The sequence below is a fragment of the Sus scrofa genome, chromosome 7, assembly GCF_000003025.6.
Source record: "Sus scrofa isolate TJ Tabasco breed Duroc chromosome 7, Sscrofa11.1, whole genome shotgun sequence".
NCBI lineage: Eukaryota > Metazoa > Chordata > Mammalia > Artiodactyla > Suidae > Sus > Sus scrofa.
Window position 1 is genome coordinate 88470611 of NC_010449.5, and position 21998 is coordinate 88492608.

The 21998-nt window shown below is 43.3% G+C and overlaps 1 protein-coding gene across 2 annotated transcripts in view; it reads left to right on the plus strand.

Moving 5' to 3' along the window:
• Positions 707 to 21998, plus strand: part of MTHFD1 (methylenetetrahydrofolate dehydrogenase, cyclohydrolase and formyltetrahydrofolate synthetase 1) — a 62374-nt gene continuing 41082 nt past the window's right edge. Inside the window, exons 1-3 of one of the 2 annotated variants that reach the window (XM_021099913.1) lie at positions 707 to 1100; positions 15155 to 15239; positions 21805 to 21864. In XM_021099913.1, coding sequence (XP_020955572.1) covers positions 1060 to 1100; positions 15155 to 15239; positions 21805 to 21864 — 186 coding nt within the window. In that variant the 5' untranslated portion in view covers positions 707 to 1059. The remainder of the gene's footprint in view (positions 1101 to 15154; positions 15240 to 21804; positions 21865 to 21998) is intronic. The other variant, XM_001924329.5, reaches the window with a different exon arrangement.

The window sequence follows — 21998 nt, forward strand, 5'->3', positions numbered from 1 at the left end:
TCAGTCATCTAGATATGATTTAATTCACATGGGAGTCTGTGCTTACATTACGTAAGTACTAAGCCATTTTTTATAACTGACTTCAGCATTTGCGGGTTTTAGTATCAGGAGAACGGTCCTGGAACCAATCGGAAACTTGCAGGACCAGTCCTCACAAACATTCCAGCTGCCTTCCTAGCGGGAGCAATGTCCGCCCTCCTCGTTCACTAGGCTTCTAATTTACATAAGGCCGAGTCGGTTCTCCAATCCTAGACCTGCGTGGGCGATACGACAAAACCTAGATTTGCAAAGCTGACGACCCTCCCCGCACGGCCAACCCCGGAGTTACGCTGGACTCTGAGGAAGCCACGCCGCGCGGGGCCTGAAACAGTGGGCGGGGCGTCCACCTTGGGCGAGCATCAGATTCGCCTGAAAATATTTAAAAACCAGTCAGGGGTGCCACCCCGACCCTCCTATACAGTATCGGGGTGGGGGGGCCCCCAACAACACAGCTCTGACGTGGCCGGGACGAGAACGTCAAAAGCCGCCCCACATTCTGCAGGTCCACCCCTGCGGCCCAGCGCCCCCGCAAGCTCCGCGCGCGGCAATAGGGCCAGAACCCTCCAGCAGAGTGCCCGCGCCCTCAGCCCGCGCTGGCCTCCCGCGCCCGCGAAAATCTTCTCCCGGTACCGCCCCCTCAGCCCCGCCTTATGCCCCGCCCCCTAAGGGCTGGAATTGAGGCCGGATTCCCTTTGGGGCTGGCTCCCGGGCCACACGCAGGCGCATTGTAGAAAGGGTCCTTCTACCAGCCAATCATTTCCTCCAGACAGTCTACACAGCGTTCCCTCATCTTCCTGCGGCTTTTCAGACCCCGTATGCCGCAGTTCTTCGCTACCCCTGGGGCGTACGTCCGTCTGGGCCGCGCATGCGCATCCACGTCCTGGGGGGGGAGCAGGCGCAATAGTAGGGTCAGCCTGGGAGGTCGCTAAGCACGTGTGTTGGGCTGTCCCGTGCCGCGTTAGAGAGAGTCGACCCTCGATTTTATCGGTGTCCACTTTGGGCAGCGGACTTACAAAGGTCATGGCGCCGGCGGAAATCCTGAACGGGAAGGTGGTCTCCGCGTAAGCACCTGTCGTTGTTAGGGCGTGTTGGGTTGCAGGCGAGGGCTTGAGCAGGATCAGGCCAGTCCGGAGGGGTGAGGGGGGGAATTGTCCTGAGCCTCTCACATTTGAAGACCAGTTCCCTGGAATAGAAGAAAGGGACTCAGAGCACGATCTGCATTTGCAGATTGAGTGCTTGGTGGCTGTGCCCAGTGTCCCCCGTGTGTCAACTTAAATAAGTTCAAGTTAAAAGTTGAGAGTTAAGTTTTACCGGGGGGGGGGGGGGGGGTGCAAAATGAGAACAAGAGCCTGGGAGGCAGCGCTGAAATACCACTCCAAAGAGGTAGGGGAGAATGTCAGTGTATATGTAATTTTGGTGAAAAGAAAGGTACATGCAACCAAGCACACATTTTATAGAAGTTTGCTGCTGGACTCATGAGGGTTACTGCTAATCATGGGGAGCAGACGTCACCATGAAGGATTTTAGTGCTTTTCTGGATATGAGGAGACATAAGAATTAGGCTCATAAAATCTTCTCCTGAATATATCTAACGATCTGAAGACCTGTTCTGCCAGTTTTCCAAGCAGAGTACAGAGTGCCTCAATTCTGATGTCTGCCCTGAGCTCTTTCAGGGGTGTTGAGGGTCGGGCAGCTGCAGTGGCCCATGATTCAATCGGCATAGAGGCAGATGGCAAGTGCCAGTCTCCTGTTCACATATGCTTCTGGGACAAGTCCTTTTACTCGGCCTGACGACTGTGCTCCCAAAAGTGCAGCTGCCAGATAAGAGACTAGTTGAGGTGACCTGCAGTGTCACAGTCAGAACTCAAATCCAGTGAATTCCCTTCCCCTGTAATATGCAGGTGAAGAGACTGAGGTTAGTGAGGTAACAAGACTTGACAAAGTTACAAGGCTGATTAGTGACGGAGGGTCTCATAACCCATAACTTTTTCCACTACACCAGAGTCGTCAGTTGCCTAGTAGAATCTAATAAATGTTTCTTGTTCCTTCAGTTTCCTGCTCCTCTAACAGTTATCTTATGTCCTGATCCTAGAGTTACTTTCTCGTTTGGCTCTTGAGTCCTAGCAATAGTTTATATTCCATTTGACCTATGCCATGTCTATCCTATGGAAAATCTGAGTGCTTAACTGGATATGATGGCCAGACTTAATTCCCTGGAAGTAATACCTGGCTGCTTTTTGTCTGGGAGGTGACATGTGGGGAAAGATGAAAGTAGAAGGGGGAAGGATGTATTTTGTGTGATCTATTTAGAGGTTGCCTTTGGGACCTTGGACCTCACCAGTTACTTAGTAACAGCTGTAGCTGGCACCAGTAAGTGCTTCATGAATCCCTCATTTTGTGAGTGGAGATTTTTGGGTGAATTCTAGAGTCATTGGTGATGAAGCACACTTTGAGCCAGAATGATTGTTTCCTGGAAGGTAGAGATGGTAGCTGACAAGGTGAAATGTAAACTAAATGGTGGTGAATCTTTCACACTGGTGAGGAGGAACCCCAAACTTTTAGATTAGAAATCACAGTATCTGTGTGTTCTGTGTGTGGTTTGCTCAACTACATTGTTTGTCCTTGACTTTCATTTTTTGTTGGTTTATAGTCAAACCTACTCCCTTAATTAGTGGCTTTTCTTGTTAAAATCTTCCTTTTAGAAAGACTGGCTGTGAAGAGATAATTTAGGTTTGCTTCCTGGCAGGCTAATGAGAATAGGTGTTCACTGGGTTTGTTTTGGTTGAGTGGAGAGCAAGTTAAATATATTTGTAAGCGCTATAAGAGAAATTCATGCATTGTCTTGTTTGTGTCTATATCCAAAACACCTAGAAACCATCTTTCACTCCTCACTAGTTTTGTGACATTAAGCAAATTAGCTAGCTTCTCTGCCAAAATTTTCTCAAATGTAAAATAAAGATAATATCTAGGCAATGGAACTGTTAGGAGAATTAAATGATTTCCTAACTGAAGAGCATTTAGAATTTTTCCTGGCACATAGTAAGTGTTCAATACATGTTAGTTGTTAATGATTAGTAATTAGTTAATGTATACATAGATGATTGATTCATTATCTCTTTGACAGTGATAGTTGCCTTGAGATGTATTCAAATGGTTCTCAGGGTTAGCTGCACATCAGAATCACTTTAGGAGCTTTTTGGCTTGATTGTTTCTTTTTATTTGAATATGAAGACATACAAAAAAGTTTACCCATCGTAAGTGTATAGCTCAGTGAGTTTTTCCGCTACTGAACTTAAGTGAGCAGCCCTCAGAGCAGGAAATGAGATTGTAGGCCCTCCAGAAGTCCCTCTCACTCCCATCCCATCCCCACCCCAACAAAGGTAATCACTGTCCTGACTTCCAGCACTTTATCCATTGTGTTGCCTGGTTTTGAACTTTATTAAATGACATCCTACAGTGTAAATTCTTTTGTGTCTGGCTTCTTTCAGTCGACATTGTGTTTCTGCAGTTGTTTCATGTTGCATGTAATTGTAGTTCATTTACTCTCATAGCTGTCTTGTATTGTTTGAATGTGCCACAGTTTACTTACCCATGGACATTTTGGTTTCAAGTTTTTTGTGACTGAACAGTACTGCTTTGAGCATTCTTTTGCTTGTCTTTTGGTGGAACATATATCCATTTCTGTTGGTTACGTCCCTAAGAGCAGAATTATATGGAGGTCCCCTGTGGCAGGTGCAACAGCATCTGGTGTTATCTTTGCAGGTGCTGTGGCACGGGTTTGATCCCAGGAACTTCCACATGCCGTGGTGCGGCCTAAAAAGAGTAGAATTGTGGAGTAACAGGACACATACATGAGCAGTTTTAGTAGAGATTTTCAATCTTTTCCAAGGTCATTTTACTAACATATTCATGGGAAGCCTTCTTGCTTGGTGCTCACACCAGACTGATTTAATTGGAATTACTAGCAATAAGCCACAGATTCAGTATTTTAAAAATCTTTTAAAATACTGATTCTAATGCATCTTAAAGGTTGAGAACCACTTATCCAAAGTCTTAACTCTCAATCCCGGTTTCATCATCGAAGAAGGATATGGCAGTGATTTGACAGCAGATACTGAAAGCGTTCTCTGGAAATGACTGTTCCAGGTACAGGAAGAGTTCCTCTCTCTTGTCTGCTCAGAAGTAACACAGCTGACTTTTTACAGGGCCCTGTGGTTGAACAGTCAGTGAGTTCCTACTAAGACAACTCATGAAGGAGTTCTAAGACTAAGGACTCTGTGCTAACAGATTTTTGTTTCATGTGCTTATAAAATGGCTCCTTCATATGCTGCCACCTTGGCATCTTGACCTTGGAGAGCCTGAATCCAGGAGCAGGTAGAGCTCACAGTTCTTTAGAGAGGAGGGACTTTGGAGGGGAACAGCCTGCTTGGTTCATGGTGTAGTGCAGTCCCCCGAGTTCCCTGTGCCGAGGCTGCAGCAGGCAGCTGCCCTTGGCCATGGGCCTGGGGGAGCCCTGAACAAGAAGGTGGCTCTTGGAGCTTGATCAGGTTGGGCTGCAGGTGGAGGCTCTGGGACACTAGGTCAAGGACACTCTTGAGAGGAAAGGTAAGTGAGCTTCTTACTTTGCAGCCAAAGTAAGGGGAAGGGGTCCCTCATTCCCCAAATTTGCAGATCAGCTTCCTTGATTTCCACCAACCTTTGGGGCTCTCTGGGGACAAATTTGCAAGCTTCAAGTGCCCTGGGCAGTTTCTTCCTTGATGTAGTATTTGAATTGTAAGGTCTTCCTTGGAAGGAGCAAGCCTGATATGGGTCAAGAGTTCCATAGGCAGAATTTCTCCCAAATCCAGTTCCCTCCCTTTTCCATCCTGCAAGTGAGGAAATAGTTGAAGCAACAAAAGTGACCTGATTTGGCCAAAGATTACTTAGCTGGTTAATGGCGTAGGCTCTCTTAGAACTAAGGTTTTCACCCAGTACATGGTGCTTCTTACTCTATCAGGCACTTGGCTAAAAGGAATTTCATAAACTAATTTTTTTTTTTCTTTACAGCAGTCTTCCTCTCACTGCCATGCTTCCCATTCTGCCGAGGCCATCCCTGACTTTTGTCTGCTTTTATTATTCTCCCTTTATCCCCTCCTGGTAGCCAGGACTGGACCAAGTTCCTCCTTCCAGATTCCTTCCCTGCCTATTCTGCCCTCTGGGACACCTGGATCTAGTTGCCGTTTGTGTCTCTTTGGAAGGAACACTTCCCTTTCTTCCTTAGGAAAGTTCCACGGTTGTAGCTTGAATGTGAAAATTGGGGGAGATCTGAGGGTTAGGGACAAATGTGTCTTTTTGGATATTTATTCGCTTAAATACCCGTGTGCCTCCAGGCATTCTTCAAAGCCATGAGACTATGACCGTCAACACAACAGCCCACATCCCTACCGTCAGGGAGTTTGTGTTCCGATGGCAGAGGTAGATGGTAAAATCAGTAAAACAGCATGTGAGATAGTGAGAAGTGCCAAAGAGAAAACCAGAGCCGGGAAGCGGGACAGAGGTTTCTGAGGCAGAGGGATTGTCATTTTCAGTGTGAGCCTTTAGCTCGTACTCCTTGTAAAAGGAACTTATAGGCAAGGGTTCAAAGGAGGAGGGGGCCCCGTGAGCCTGCCAGGGTTGTGGGGAAGAGGGTTCCTGACCAACAACACAGCCTGTGCCATGGACCTTTGACCTCCCCAGTTATTCAGTGACTGCCTTGGGGTCAGCGGTGATGGCCTTAGAGGAGCTGAAGATGAGTAGTGGGGCTGAGTGAACGTATGCTGACATTGGTGGTGAGAGCCCACCCTTGGCTTGAGGGAAGGGACTTCAAGGGACCATTCAAAGGGGTAGAAAATAGACAGTATCAGAAGAACACCCTGATTTAGCTTTTAGACCAGAAACTACCGTTCTTGCATGTGCTGTGCTTTTCCAAGTGAGGCCTACTAAGTGTTGTATGATTAGTTTGATTTCTTTGTTTTCTGCATTTAAGCCTGCCCTCCACCCCCACCCACCCCCATGGGTAGCATTTTTCTTTATCATGTCTTCTTTCTAGAAAGACTCATTTTGGAGACAGATGGCTTGCGACTTGTCAGGCCACTGAGAGAAGCTACTCTGCATTGTGGGCTGAGCAGAGGGAGGTGATGTGTCTGTGACACAGCTCCCTGTGGGTGGTGTCCGCAGAGCTGGTCACAGTGCTGCTCCCTCCTCCAGGATCAGCGGGTGACTCCGTTTACCTCCTGTGCCTTAGCTTCCTCATCTGTCTGTTGGGCATCTCATTCATAAGATTGTTGAAATTAAGCACGTCATTGCTTGTGAAGCATTTAGAGCAGTTCCTGGCACATAAGTTTTAATAAATTGGTGCTTAGGGAGTACCTGTTGAATAAGCAAGTGGTATTTGTGTTTATTCAATCTGTGTCTTTGGCAGCTTGTTTATAATCTTGAGCCTCAAAATTGGAATGTATCCTGGAATTTCCGTTGTGGCTCAGCAGTAATGAATCCGACTAGTATCCATGAGGACATGGATTCAATCCCTGGCCTTGCTCAGTGGGCTAAGGATCTGGCATTGCCATGAGCTGTGGTATAGGTCACAGACACGGCACAGATATGTTGTGACTGTGGCTGTGGTGTAGACTGGCTCAGATTCGACCCCTAGCCTGGGAAGTTCCATGTGGCTCGAGTGTGCCCCTAAAAAGAAAAAAAAAAAATTAGGATGTATTCTGCTATTCAAAGATAAAAATTGAACCATGGCTCTATGTTTAGCTGCAGGAATAGAAGAACTATTTTCTGTACAAATAATTTGCTCACCACAGTGAACTTGATAAGCTTTTTATCTTGTACCTGTAGGCCTTTCGTGTGCTTAAAAAGATTTACCTGTGATCAGCTCCAGAGTGTGCAGGTCTTTCTGAAGTTCCATGGAACCTTGATTGTCGAAGCTGGCTTTTCTCCGGGAGCCTGTGCAGGAGAGGTGGGACCATCTGTTAGGTTTTAAGTAGGCAACCCAGCCAGGCTATTGGGAGTGTTGTAGCTGGACTGTGACAGAGTCGGAACTGGCAGCCAACTACTGTGGCTGGGGCTCTAGCAAAAACCCTGATTAGGGATACGGTCTGAGAACAAGTGTCTGTACTCAGGAGGGTGGGGCCAGGCAGGTTGGGACTTGGACAATGGGACTTTGAGTTGGCATGTATGGTCCCCTGTTATATCTCCATTTGCATGAGGAATCCTCTGGAAGAAGGGCTGTCAGGCTGGCCTAGCACAGAGGAGGGTCCCTGGAGCGGAGGGAAAAGGCTGCCCCATCCACTAGTTTATTTCTGGAGAGGTGGGGTAGGCTAGAGTTGAAGGCCTTGTGTGGCTTTGGGCAAGTTAGCCTCACTTTCCCCTTCTTTTGCCTGGGGACGATGAGAACAGTTTACCTCCTGAGGTTGTGGACAGGATTTAGAAGTGTGTAAGGCTCTCAGAACAGGTCTGTGTGCTGCCATGGTTACAACTATCTTGCTACATCTGATCCCTAGGGCAGAATGCCATGGCACCTCTGCGCTGTGCAGTTTGTCCTGCTAGGATGATTTCCCCTTAAGGTGGCTCCTCTCACCCTGTAAGCCTTTGACCTTGAAGGAGTGGGAAGCTGATGGTGCTAGAGTCAGATTTCTGAGCTGCCCAGGCCACCACTCCATCCATCTTGCAGTTTATGAAACTTTAGCCAGAAGTGACTGGGCTTGACCAAGAGTTCTAAGGCTAGTGGCAGGTGATCAACAGTGTATTCTTCTTCCTCGCCAGGGACTTTTTATTTGCTTTCTAAAAGGAATTGCAAACTTTTATCCACTGGATTTGTCTTTCCCTTTTAGGAGATGAATGAACCAAACTGAATTGCTTCAGAATTATCGTACAATTTAGACTGGTTGGAGACAAGTCAAACCATGTTGCTTTGTTAGCTAAGGTTTCTTTCTTTCTTTCTTTCTTTCTTCCTTCCTTCCTTCCTTCCTTTCTTTCTTTCTTTCTTTCTTCCTTTCTTCCTTCCTTTCTTCCTTCCTTCCTTTCTTCCTTCCTTCTTCCTTCCTTCCTTCCTTTCTTTCTTTCTTTCTTTCTTCCTTTCTTTCTTCCTTTCTTCCTTCCTTCCTTTCTTCCTTCCTTCCTTCCTTTCTTCCTTCCTTCCTTCCTTTCTTCCTTCCTTCCTTCCTTCCTTTCTTTCTTTCTTTCTTCTTTTCTTTTCTTTTCTTTTCTTTTCTTTTCTTTCTTTCCCATTGATGAAAAGTTCTTGCCCTCCAACCTGGACGGGAGAGATAATGGCTTTGGGTTGCGATACTCGAGTTTTAGGAAATAAAGGGTATTTTTGTGAAAGGTTTGGCCAGAGCCTGTTAGGAATTTATCTTCACTTCCTTGCTTAACCTAACATGATAAATGATCTTTCTTTTGGGTTTTGGTACCCAAGTTCTAGTCCCTGCTTATTTGGTAAGTGGCCTTTTAGACCTAAACCCTTTTTGTCCAAGGTGGTCCCTGGGTCTTCTCTAAAAGCAGAAAGGCCAGGCCTCTGTGAGGCTTTTCTCAGATCAGGGCTGTTGGCCTGCTCTCCCTCTCCAAGCAGAGACCCCAGTTTTCCACACTGTCCCTATTTCCCTTGGATGATGATCCAGAGGCCCACCTGGGATTCAGGGCCATACTCTGCTCTGATGGCCAGATCTGCAGTTCGATAGCCCTGAAATAGACTAATTCTGGGTGTTGGTTGGCCCCTGGCTTACAGACCCTGATACGTGGGGCCACCCCAACATATCTGATAACTCTTGCCACCAGCCAAAGATCACACAGTGATAGCCTGGAAGCCAAATGTAGTTAAATGCTTTTTTGGGGCTTGCAGAGGATGTTTATTTTTTGGGTTTTTTTTTTTTTTTTTTTTTGACTGCTCCTTCAGCACATGAAAGTTCCTGGGCCAGGAATCAAAGCCATGCCACAGCAGCAGCTTGAGCCATTGCTGTGACAATGCCGGATCCTTAATCCACTGCACCGCCAGAGAACTCCCAGAGTTATTTTTAAAAATTGGATTCTTCCCAATACATTAATGTGTATAATTACACGTAAGAATCTGGAGGCCTGACTTTTTGAAAGGACTTGGAAACTTTAGCAATACTGTGCTCTCTGTTCTTCACCTCACCAAATTTGTTGGCTATGAGCAGAAGCTGCCCCCGCTCCCGGGTCAGGGGGAGGACCGTGGGAGCACGGTGTTCAGGCATCCTACCACACCTGGTTGTGTGCACCTGGACTCTGACAGTGCTCTTCTCTGTGTGACCTTTCTCTAATGCTAATGCACTTTTAGGTTGCATTTAAAATCCTACCTTTTTTGAACTTAACCAGTTCAACCTCGTTCCCAGCTCCATTTGTCTCCTCCAGGTCAGTGGTTCTTTTTTTTTTTTCTTTCTTCCTTTTTTTTTTTTTTTTTTGGTCTTTTGTCTTTTTAGGGCCTCACCATCGGCATATGGAAATTCCCAGGCTAGGGGTGGAATCGGAGCTTCAGCTGTCGGCCTACACCACAGCCACAGCAACACAGGATCTGAGCCGTGTCTTCCACCTACACCACAGCTCACGGCAATGCCAGATCCATAACCCACTGAGTGAGGCCAGGGATCGAACCTGCGTGCTTATGGATACTAGTCAGGTTCGTTAACCACTGAGCCATGATGGAAACACGGGTCAGTGGTTCTTGAAGAGGGCAGTTTTGTCCCTCCTTCCACCCCAGGCCACATTTGGACATACCTGGAGACATTTTTGGTTGTCATACGGGGAGTGGCTGTGTGCTGGTGGCATGTAGAGGTAGACACCACGGGTGCTGCGAAGCATCCTGCAATGCACAGGCCATCCCAGGAACAAAGAATTAGCTGGTCCAGATGTGGGGAGTGTTCAGATTGATAAACCCTGATATAGAAGCTTAAAAAGCATTTATTCTGTTATTCTGTGTATGGATCAATAGACACCATTACACTCACTGGGAATTGGAGGGTTCATTAGAATTTTACACCATTTAGCTGTTTTCTTGTCATAAATATCAGGCAGTTTCCATTTCCCTTCTTAGATCTTTGGGAAAGTTTGAGAGAATTGGATGGAAAATTTTTACATTATAAATTTTCATTGGAGCATAAAATAGATTCACATTAAGCTTTCAAATATATACTTGAGGTGTCTGTCAAGCTTAGTAAATGTTTGTATAAGATTATAATAATTTTTATTTTAAATGTTTTATTCTTAAACATAGTAAAGGAAAGTGCTGATATTAGGGGATCTATATACTGATATAATGTAGCATTTGGTATTATATTACATACCAGTGAAAATGATGTTTCAACAAGGAAGTAATTTAACTAAGAGTTTGAAATCTATGCCTTTCTTAGAACACTAGGTGGCCTCAATTGTTTTTGCAAGGAGCTACTGTCAAATTGTTTTTTAAACTTGGATTTCCTATCGTGGCTCAGTGGAAATGAATCTGACTAGCATCCATGAGGATGCAGGTTCAATCCCTGGCCTTGCTCAGTGGGTTCAGGATCTGGCGTTCCTGTGAGCTGTGGTGTAGGTTACAGACACAGCTCAGATCTGGTGTTGCTGTGGCTGTGGTGTAGGCTGGCAGGTGTAGCTCTGATTCGACCCCTAGCCTGGGAACCTCCATATGCCGTGGGCACAGCCCTAAAAAGACAAAAAAAATAAAAAAAATTTTTTTAACTTGAAGTATATTTTTTAGCAGTTTAAGAGACATAATGAAAAAAACGAAGTGAAACAGCAGATAAACAAAATGCAAATCAAGCAAATGGAATCAGATATTTGTGTTATACTGCACTGTTAAAATCTTGTAACAACAATCACCTTGGGGGAAGAAAGTGTCGTTTATAATAGCCTTCCATGTTGAAGATGAATATTCTTGCTTTTTCTCTGATCAGCTACTAAAGGCATAGTCTGTGGACCTTTTGAGGATCATTTGCAAGTTCCTCTGCTTGTGTTATGTGTCAGTGTTTGTTAACTGGGCATTTTTAGTTTTTTCATGTAATTTCTTTTTTTTTTTTTTTTTTCATGGAATTTCTTAGCCATGTAGCTAAATTCCCTTTATTGCCTCTTTCTCCTACCTATGGCATTACCTATGGCATCTGTTAAAATATTCTTGTTAGGTTATATTTTAACAATGCTTTTTTTCTCAGTCAGAAAATATCCAGAATTTGAAAATGGGCCATTTTGTAAAACAGAATGAGTAGGAATTTGTCATGGACGTTTTCAGGAAGAATTGTGCAAGACTTGAGGCAAGCAATCTGAGTGACTGTGCTACAGTTGTGGCAAGACTGAATCCTTAACTTACTGTGTAGGGCTGGGAATCATACTTGAGCTGCTGCAGAGATGATATTGGATGCTTAACCTGCTACAACACAGCAGAAACTCCTATTTTCTGTAGACTTTTTGATGATAGCCATTCTAACCTGTGTGAGATGATACCTCATTGTAGTTCTGATTTGCATTTCTCTAATAATTAGCAATGTTGAGCATCTTTTCATGTGTTTTGACCACCTGTGTATTTCTTTGTTTAGAGCTGTTGGACTCTGACTAGGATTTTTCAAGGATGATAGAATTCTATAGGGATGGACACCTTTTGACTTTTATTGACTAGGCTTTGTATGTGGGAGAAGGTAACTTGGAGAAGACTGATAGTCACCCAAATGACTTTATCCATGGAGAGTCACACAACTTTTGATAGGTTGAACTAGAAATGATTTCCACCTTCATTTTTTGGCCCTTTAGGAAGAATTGATCACTCCAAACATTGCATGTTATTGGCCAGTGGCAGGGTTTTTCAACCTGAGGCGCTATTAACATTGGGCTGGGTAATTCTTTGTTGTGACGGGCTGTCCTGTGCACTGTAGGATGTCTAATTGCGTCCCTAGTCTCTGTTCACTAGATGCCAGCAGTAACTGAGTTCAAACTGCAACCGTGTCTGTTTATGTTTAATTGGCTATGACTGTTGTACGAGTGTCTGTCCCTGAGGACCAGAGAGACCTCAGGGGTTTACTCTGCTTTGTCCTGCTGTGTTCATTGTCACTCGAGTACTGATTTCTCCTGCATCAAGATTGAGACTTGTCTTCCCTTAGATTTTAGAGAATGTTGGTGGAAGATGGTCTGACATCCATAGTTCTATTCGGGGGTGCTGAGTGGTTCTCCACATGCCTGCTTCTGCCTCCCTTTGCCCCAAAGATCTTTACCAGGATGGCATAACTCACGGGGCCATGGATAGAAATGGGAGGCGTCTGTCATTCAAGGAAGGAGGTTTTGATGATGCAAAAGTTGTTCCATTATAGCATTTCAAAACTTTCTGGAAATGAGCTATGAAATTCAAGGGCTTCCTACCATTTGATTCATCACAGCTCTATGACCCTAAATTAAAGACAGACAAGGGAGGAAGTACTAATTTTTTTTCTCCTGGTTCTTTTATAGTTTCTTCAACTTTAGGCATACCTGACACTTGGCTTTTGTTATTCCACTTTTCATTTTAAGGTGCTTCAGTTAGTGGCCAACCAAGAAAACCAGGCAGGAAAAAAACTTAAGGGACTTAGGGAGACCTAATTACAACTGTCCTGATTTTTTTTTTTTCCCCCTCACCAGGGCAGAAAATCTTCCACCTGTTGCTTTCATGTTCTGGGCTGTCTAGTTTTTGCTGACTGAGGTTTATGTCCATTTAAAAGTATCTTCTTGCTCTTCTGATGATGTCTTATAGCAGCCTAAGTGTTAGCTTTCAAACAAATCTTTGTAGTTGGAAGAATATCCCGGCTGATGCAACTTTAAAAACAATCCTACTTCTTAGACAAAGTTTAAGAGGGTCAGGGTAACTGCTCTCCAGCTATAATCTTCTTTGGGGGGAAGAATGCACACTTAGACCTCTTTAAATTATAGCACAGGAAGTACAGAACATTTTGTTCTTTGTTCTCAACCTGCTGGCTGAAACAACATTTTCCACCTGTACCACCTTATAGTACTGGGTTCCTGTAACTTACTTAGTACCTGCTGCATATAAGTATTATTTTTATTTGTCCCTAGAGTCCTTCGTCAAGACTCAAATGCTTACTTATTCTAGAATCCTTATAAGATTTGGTGAATAAATTCACTGTCTCAGTATGAAATCTGCTCTGTCCCTAAATTTGTAGTTGTCAATCTTTCCAGCTCCATTTCAGAGCCCCAAAAGCCTCAGAGTCATCTGTAGCCCCAGTATTTCCTTTGTGTTTCATGTTTAGTGTATCTAGAATACATGTACTTCTCACCATTATGGTATCAATGGTTAACACTGACACCATAATCCAAGCCACCGTCACCTCTGGCCTGGATTCTGCAAATGCAGTTAACTTTTTGCTGGTGTCCCTCATTCTCACCCTTCCCCCCAGGGTCTGGTCCCAATTCAGCAGCCAGAATAGTCCTTGAAAAATGTAAGTCTGATGGTGTCAGCCCCGTTCAAAACCCTCTAATAGCCTCCCATCACATTCAGAATAAACGACAGTCTCCTGATCTGATTACTGCTTCCCCTTGGCCCTCAGTGACCCACTCAGGACCTTTGCACTTGCTGTTCATTCTCTTAATTGGCCCTGGGAAAGTCACTTGATCTGACTGCTTAGAGCCTCTGTCTCTACATCTGTGAACAGAAATAAGAAGGCTGCTTCTCCCTTGCCTCCCTCACAGGGTTATTGAGAGTCTCAGATGCATTCATATGTTTTCACTGTTGGTTCTCCTTATTTAAGTCTTACATTGTGCCAGGAGTGGCTGTTTTTTCCACCCTCCCCTCTTGCCAACTGTGGAGTTTGGAGGGTCTGGAGGGTGAAGAAAAACTAGTAGAAACTTTTGTCTAGCACTTTGTGTTCATATAATGTTTGGAGGGCAGGAAGGGGAGAGGAGAGAGTGGAGTCTGGAAACTTGGCCCCCGTCAGGAGCCTTCTGCAGCTCCCCAGGCACCACTTCTGATGTCCCATGCAGGAGAAACAGCGCAGGCTGGAACTGCCGGGGAGTTACAGCAGCAGCCTAGGGAGAACTTGGCAGCTCTAGCATTTCCTGTTGTCTTGTGTCAGCAGAATTGTGGCCTCCGCTCAGATCACATCCCAGTAAAAGAAACTTCAACAATCCATTCTTCTTTTGAACTATATGATTTATAGAATATTGATTTGAGAAAAACCAAGGCTATTAGCTTGAAGTAAGATTTTGAAGTCTTAGGTATGACTTCTTGTATCGTTCGCCATTCTTACCTTTTACTAGGCTAATCCAAATAATGTATTCCCTGCAACTCCTGTGCCCTTTTATGCCAGATATTTGTTAAGTGTGCAGCATTGGGGAAGGGAATAACCAAATGAGAGTGAGGGAAGAGATGCTTGCACATGTTCAGGTGTATTTGTCAAGTGAAAGACAAATGACAAAATTTGCCCTTCAAGATAGATCCCATTCAAGTTTATGACTATATCGTAACTGGACAGAGTTGGATTATTTTGTATGTTTATTTATGGATGTAATATAATTTACTTAATGTTCTCTTGTATTGGGAAGTTGTATAAATTGTATAAATCTTTGTTTCAGAAGACATTATGCTTTCAACCTTGAGTAAGAAAAATTCTTTTGTAAATTAGGATATCGTTTTAAAGTTCATACTGAATTCAGAGTGGATTCATTGATTTATTGTTCAGCTTTATGGGCCTACCTGTGATCATCTTGCTAGGTAACGTTGGCTGAGCCGCTATGAGCTTGAGTTCTTTCCTGCAAACTTTTTTTCCTATAGCACCTGGGCGGTGGAAATGCTGAGAAAGATGAGGATTGGCAACCTTCAGAACTGGTGGTCCACGTTTTTACTTGTTCACTGTATGATTTTGAATGCCATCAATTAATATGTTTTAAACTAACTGTCCCATACCCCATGGCCCAGTCAGTGTCAACGGGAGATAGAAAAGATCCAGGTCTGCTTGAGGCCTGGAAAATTGGGTGGGTGGTACAGGGTACATGCCAGATAGTGTTCAGTGAAGGTGTTTATAATTTAAGAGAAATATATCCAATGATACATGTTGCTAATTTGTGGCTTAAAACATTAAGGGTTAACGGCAATCTTTTCCTTTTTCTCTAGGCAAATAAGGGAGAAACTGAAGAGCAAAGTCGCTCAGATGAAGGAGCAGGTACCTGGTTTCACCCCAGGCCTGGCCATTTTACAGGTATTATGATGGTGCATTTCCCCTAACATCTTCCTTTCTCGATCTCTCTCATTAGTGCTTAAATCTCTTCCCTTTTTTTTTTTTTTTTTTTTTTAATGGAACCTCAGACCTTTTGAGTTCCTCTCTTCAGACTCCTCCTCTTCAGGTCAACTTCCACATGTTGGCATGTCCTGGCCCTCGGCTCTTCTCTGTGGCGACCCTTTCTCTAATCCAGTGTCCCTTGAACTTTGTTCTCAGGATCTGTTTACACTTTTCAAATGACCTTAGGAACTTTTGTTTGTATGGATTTATCCATTGATATTTACTACATTAGAAATTAAAACTAAGAAGTTTAAAGATATTTATGCATGTAAAAATGCCAGTAGGGAGTTCCCTGGTGGCCTAGCAGTTAAGTATTTGGCGTTGTCACCGCTGTGGCTCAGGTTCCATCCCTGGCCCCGGAACTTTGGCATGTTGAGGACACAGCCAGAAAAAAGGCCAATAGTAAGTTCATTGTATGTTAGCATGAGTAACATTTTTATGACAAAGTAACTTAGAAAATAAAATTGAATGAAAGAGGGGCATTGTTTTACCTTTTTGTAAAACGCTTTAATTTTCTGGCCAGTGTACTGTCTGGTTTAACAGAAGACAGCTGGATTCCTATCTATTTCTGTATTCAATCTTTTGCTATGCTGGTTGGATAGAAACATACGAAGAACATCTGACCTTATGCAGACATATGGTGATAAAAGGAAGAGTTCTTTTAATAGTCTTCACAGATAGTTGTGGATATTTTTATTTAATACTACAAGGACTTAATAAAGCTGTTGTTTTGTTGTTGTTGTTGTTGTTGTTGTTGTTTTTTGGCTGTACCTACAGCATGTGGAATTTCCTGAGCCAGGAATCAAACCCATGCCCCAGCAGTGACCCGAGCCACATGAGAACTCCTAGTAAAATTTTCGAAAGATGGGGCAGTGCAGAATCTGAAATCATATCAGTGAACTTTAATGCTTTGTTCAATCAAAATCTTGTATCATGTTGCAGTTTGAATGGATATTTACTGGTTTTGTTATGTCCCTTGTTCCTCATCTGGAAAGTGATGATTCACTGAATTATGCAGCTCTTCCAAATGTTAACACATTTCACTGTGCAGTATTTTAGAAATCATAATCATTAATATCACCAATGAACTCATCAGAAAGATCTTTTAAATATTAAGAAGTTGTCAAGTTTCCAGGAGTAGATAAATTCCAATTTTTGCTTGAAAGCTCAAATTTTATCATTGGCCACAAATGCTATTATTTTCTTTGAAGTACTATTTTCCTCACTTTGACCAATTTTGAGAAAATATTTGCCAAATATTCAAGCCCAAATAGTCATTGTTTGTCAGTTGTTCTTTCAAGTAAAGATGGTGTTCCATTTAAAAGTCGGCCAGTTCAGTTTGCAAGGCAAGAAAGCCTTGTGCTTCTCCTGGTGACAGTCACTTCTGCATGTGGCAGAAGTGCTTTATGGTTGCTTCCCTGTTTTTTTGTTTGTTTTTTGTTTTGTTTTGTTTTTTGTTTTTTAGGGTTTTTTTGGCAACGCCCATGACATGCAGAAATTCCTGTGCCAGGGATCAAACCTGTGCCACAGCAGTAATCAGAGCCACAGCAGTGACAGTGCCAGTTCCTTAACCCACTGAGAAAACTCTCTGCTTCCCTGTGCAGAATATTAAAAAAGACAAGTACTGAGGGGTTGAGGTTTAATAAGAGTAGTTTTTACTTCTTCTTCAATAGCACTTTTGAATTAAATTAATGTCTTTTTCCATTGAGAGTGTGTGGCAATGAAGGTTACCCCTATGTCTAGTACAGTTTGATGCCGTTGCTTTGATCTGAGCTAAGTCACCCACCATTACTTTTGCAGCTTCAGTACAGATGTCAATACCGTGAAAAAGGCAAATAACCTCATGGGATTATGGCGGCCCTCGCAGATCTTTTGAAGGGCAGTTGCGGTTCCCTCAGGGGTATATGAACCATGCTTTGGGAACCATTGCCCTAGGCAATTTCTTCTGACCCCAGATATCACCTGAAGGTCAGGAACCCATAAACCTGGATCTCTTCTGAATTCCAGACTCTTGGTTTCTAGCATACCCCTCCCTTTTCTAATCTCCTTTGTAAATTGTTCCTGATATCTTCCTGATATCTAAACCATGTAGATGCCTCAGTGCTCAGCCTCAGACCTCTTTTCCACCTTATTCTTTGCCTAAGTGAGCTCACCCTCACCCAGTTCTATAGCTACATGGGAGCATACTTCCTAATTTAGGCCTCCATCCAAGGTTCTTCCAGGAATTCCAGATTGATCCAGTGGGAGGCCTTCAGTAAATAGGTAGGAGGTATTTAATAAATATATATCATGTGGACAGATGTATACAGGAATGTTCGAAGGGTTGGCTGGGATGACAGGAAGCTGATAGCTTGCATTCGACGTTTCCTTCAGAAACACCTGCTTCCTCGTTTCACATTCCTCTCTGTGTGTATGTTTCCATCTTCCTCATTTAATCCCTAAGTTTCTGTTCTGAGTTCCTCGAGAATTTCAGAGTGAGTAGGACTTAAATATTTTCCCCCATTGCTATTCATTATCTAAGAGGCCTTAGCTGAGAAGAAAAGCACAGAAGGCCCGTCGTTCTGCCTGGTGTGTTCTCCGCTGGTGGTGGGTTTTCCTTTTCTTGCAAATTACTAAGAATCAAAAGTATATGTTGTGGGTGTACACTTGGTACACTTGCGGGACCAGTTATTTCTTGGCTTATTCTTGTGAACTGTTTGTTGTAGGAAGAGTATATGTCATAGACCAGAAATCTGTTTCTGTAAATCTTTTTGTAGCAATATCAAGGGCTTTTTTTCCCTGCTTTTAAAAATTGATTCCAAACTCATATTTTAAATTTATCGATGGCAAAGTATTTTTGTTATATAAACACTGTTCTGCAGCTTGCCTCCTAGGTCCTTGCCAGTAAAACAGTGGTAGAATGTTTTGATCTTGCACTTTAGCACCAGAATCAACATCTTTTTATGAAGCAAGGCTTACAGATTATGTTGTAATCCTGTCTGTGCTGCCTTCGACCTCTTGTTTTTTTCCCTAAGCTGGTGACTGACAGCACCATTGTCCCACACACTCAAATCAGAAACTTGAGGTCTCCTTAAGGTCTCCCTGCTCTCCACACTCCCTTAGGGACTAGTGTGCTATTGATAATGCCTCTCAGAAGCTCTTGGGATCTGTTCCCTCCTTTTGATTTCTACTGCTCCCATCCCCTGGGCCACCACAGTCACCTGTTTACAGGCTTCTGATCTGGATGCTTCAACTTTGCCCTTTTAACTACAAAGGCAGCCCTTATCGAAATGCAAATCTGATCACAGTCAGTCCAGCCACACTCACTCCCCATCCTTTACAGAAGGAATGACAGTACTGCTTATGTAGAGTGTCTGCTGTAGGTCCAATGCTTTGTATGTATTTTTGTTCTAATTTTCTATCACCCCTGCAAGATAGGAGCTCTTTCCTTAGAGACACAGTAATTGATGGTCGAAGATCTTGGGTATCTTGCCCAAAGCCACTTACTGAGTCTGGTTATGAACCCAGTGCTGTGTATCTCTAAAACCCGCTTGTTTTTCCCCTTTGTTTTTCTAATTACGTGGCATTATATTCAAGGATATTCAGGATTTGGCCCAGGCCTATATACCTACTAGTTGGAATTACTTTTAAAACAATGAACGGGTAACTTCCCAAATAGCTAAGTATTTAAAGGAAATTAAGACTTGGCTTTTCATCATAAGAGATACAAATAAATCTGTATTTCTATAAATACTTCTATAAAATACTTTAATTATTAATAATAACACTTGCTTCCTACTGGGAATTATGTAAAGTACTTTACATATAGTAAGTTATTCAGTTCTCAGAAAAGACATGGACAAAACAAAAAAATTAATAAACTCAACTGGCCTAAATTTTTACCAAAGGCTCCTAGAGCAGAAGAAAAATAAGTAAGTAGATCAATACCCAAGATATTTTATGGTATAAAACAGGGATTGGTAAACTGTGGCCCTGTCTATAACTGCTCAGGTTGGGATCTGGTTGTTAAAAAAAGAGAAGAATGTCTGACAGATTATGTGGCCTGAAAAACCTAAAATACATGCTGTCTGGCCCTTTACAGAAACAGTTTGCAGATTCTGCTGGGAAAAGAAAAAATATCCCTAACTTGTTCTGCAATAGGACCTTTTTAGAATGATGTAATTCACCCCCTTCAAGGAAGAAATTGGTATTTCTGATAAAATGCTTAAGTGATTTTTTTTTTTTTATAAACTATAATGGGATTAAGATTTGTTCTGGGAAACCAGTCTTCCATCCACCCACTTGACTGCCAGTCAAGAAGCTACTGTTCTTCAACTAAACATTCTTTTTGCATCCAATCTATCAATGATTGTATAACCATTTTTTCCCTGTAAAATGTCCATACTGAGAGTATTCGAATTAGTTCCTAAGAGGTCTTTTCCTTCGCATTAGGATTATACTAGGACTTTGACCTATGCTCATAACGATACCTGTTAAGCTTTCTTTTTAAAACTGAGGTCAGTTTTGGAGTTTTAAAAAAAATTCCTTCAGAAACATTCAGACAGAAAACAGTGACCTGTAAAGGAACAACAATAGTCTTCAGACTGGTGTAACACTAGATGCTGAAGACAACATATCTGAAGGAAAATGTCATGACTCCGAATTCCGACACGTGTGTCCTTCCAGGGCACAGACAGCAGAGAGATGTTTTCAGGTACACACAGACTCAGAAAAATGCCCACACTCCTTTCCTGGAAAAGTGACTTCTAGTTGCATTTCAGCTCCGTGAGAGTTGAGTGAAGATACACTCTTAAGCAGCGAAGTTGTCATTTATGAAGAACTGGCAGTGAGTGATAAAACCATTTAATCTCAGAATTAAGTCAAAATAACTAATTGTAGTTCTAAATATTGTCAACTTAAAAAATGCACAACAGAGGAATTGTGAGTTGAGTCTGTTCAGTCTCGCACTGAGGACTCTAGGCTGAGAGACAGCCTCTCTGACAGTTCAGACAAACTTATTCTGAGGAGGTCAGGGAAGAGCCAGTTATATATCTGTGAATTTAGGCTAAGGGATATAGGCAGTCAAGATCCCGGTGAAGGTTACTGCTGGTCACAGCATCGGATATCTCAGTTAATGATTTTGGTGCTTTTCTAGGTGTGGGAAGATGGGGGGATCATTGAAATTCTTCCTAAGATACACATTTGAACTATCTAAGGGGTCCGTATATCCAATGATGGAATGCTACATCCTGAATTCCTTTCAGGGTGTACTTGCAGGTCACCCTGAAGGAATTGTGACTTCATGTGGCTTCATGACTTGATCCTTGTAGAACTGGAATGGCAGGCAACATTCTTTGTTTACTCCAAGAGTATATTAACTCTGGTCACTGAATCACTGAAGGTTGGATGATAGGGGCAAAGGCCACATGTATAAAATGACAAGGGAGAAGCATGAGGGGCACAAAAGTTCTAGGGAAGCAACTAATGCATTTCAGTGCAAATAACCCATAGAAAAATCAAATTCGCCTCACTGGCCTTTTCTAGCTCTCTTGAACTTCAAATTAGCCCTGGCAACACGGAGACCTCCATGTAAAGGACGCCTGAAGCTAAGAGTTTGGTTGTGTTCCTTGAGCCCGAGGGGAGCTTCCAGCAACAGTATCACCGTGCCCAGGACGGGAGATAATCTGTTCCTGGGACCAGCTTCTTTCTCCACGGTTGTCCTGTTTAGAGGAGCATTGGTTACCTTTGGTGTCAAGGAACCTACCATTTTTCCTCCTGTGTTTTGGGAGAAACCAAACTTCAGCCTTGAAAAGGATAAATGTCAACCACTGAAACATGGGGAAATATTTGTAAAATACAATTTTAGAAATGATTACAGTGAGAAACTGTGTCCGTGATTAAAGAAACAGAGAGCAGACTATGTCAGAGGATCTGGCTTCTGTGTGCTTTTTTTACTCTCTGCCTCTAAGCATCAGGCTGCCCTTTGCCTGGCGTAGGTGTCTGTCCTGTGTGAGTGAGGACGAGATCCACCCTCACTGATTTCTCTCCCCTGTGAGGCTCGGTCTCGGAACTTTCCAGTGCCCCAGAGGTGGGTGAGGGTGCAGGGTGGCCATCAGAGCTGTGGTGTTTTTTTCTTGCCTGCTGACAGTTCCTCAGCCCTCTGTGCCCTGTTGTCCGGGTGCATTGGCTCAGCTGCAGGCAGAAATTCCACATGTTCTATAGCACCCTATAGCACCCTTGCTTAGTTTCCAAGGCAGATGCTGGTGTCCCCTACTTTTTCTTTTCTTTTGGCTTTTTAGGTGGGAATTAGGAGTGCTTTGGATTACTGGAGGGATTGGTAATAACCTCCTGCTGTCTCGACTTTCTCCTTATTCTCCTGTAAAAGTTCTCTGTAACAGGAGTCTCATGATGAAACATTCCTTTTATCAAAACTAAAATTTGAGAAGCTCTTCCATACACCTTGTCTTTCCCTAATCATCTGATTTGCATGTCTTTATTATTCTAGGTTGGCAACAGAGATGATTCTAATCTTTATATAAATGTGAAACTGAAGGCTGCTAAAGAGGTAAAGCCCAGAACAGCGGTACCAACACCCCCACCTCCACCCCCACCCCTCCCCCTCCCCAGGTCCTGTCTGTCACCCCGTGCCCTTGGTGCTCCTCCCACAAAAACTTTTGTCGCCCACAGCAGACTTTAGTT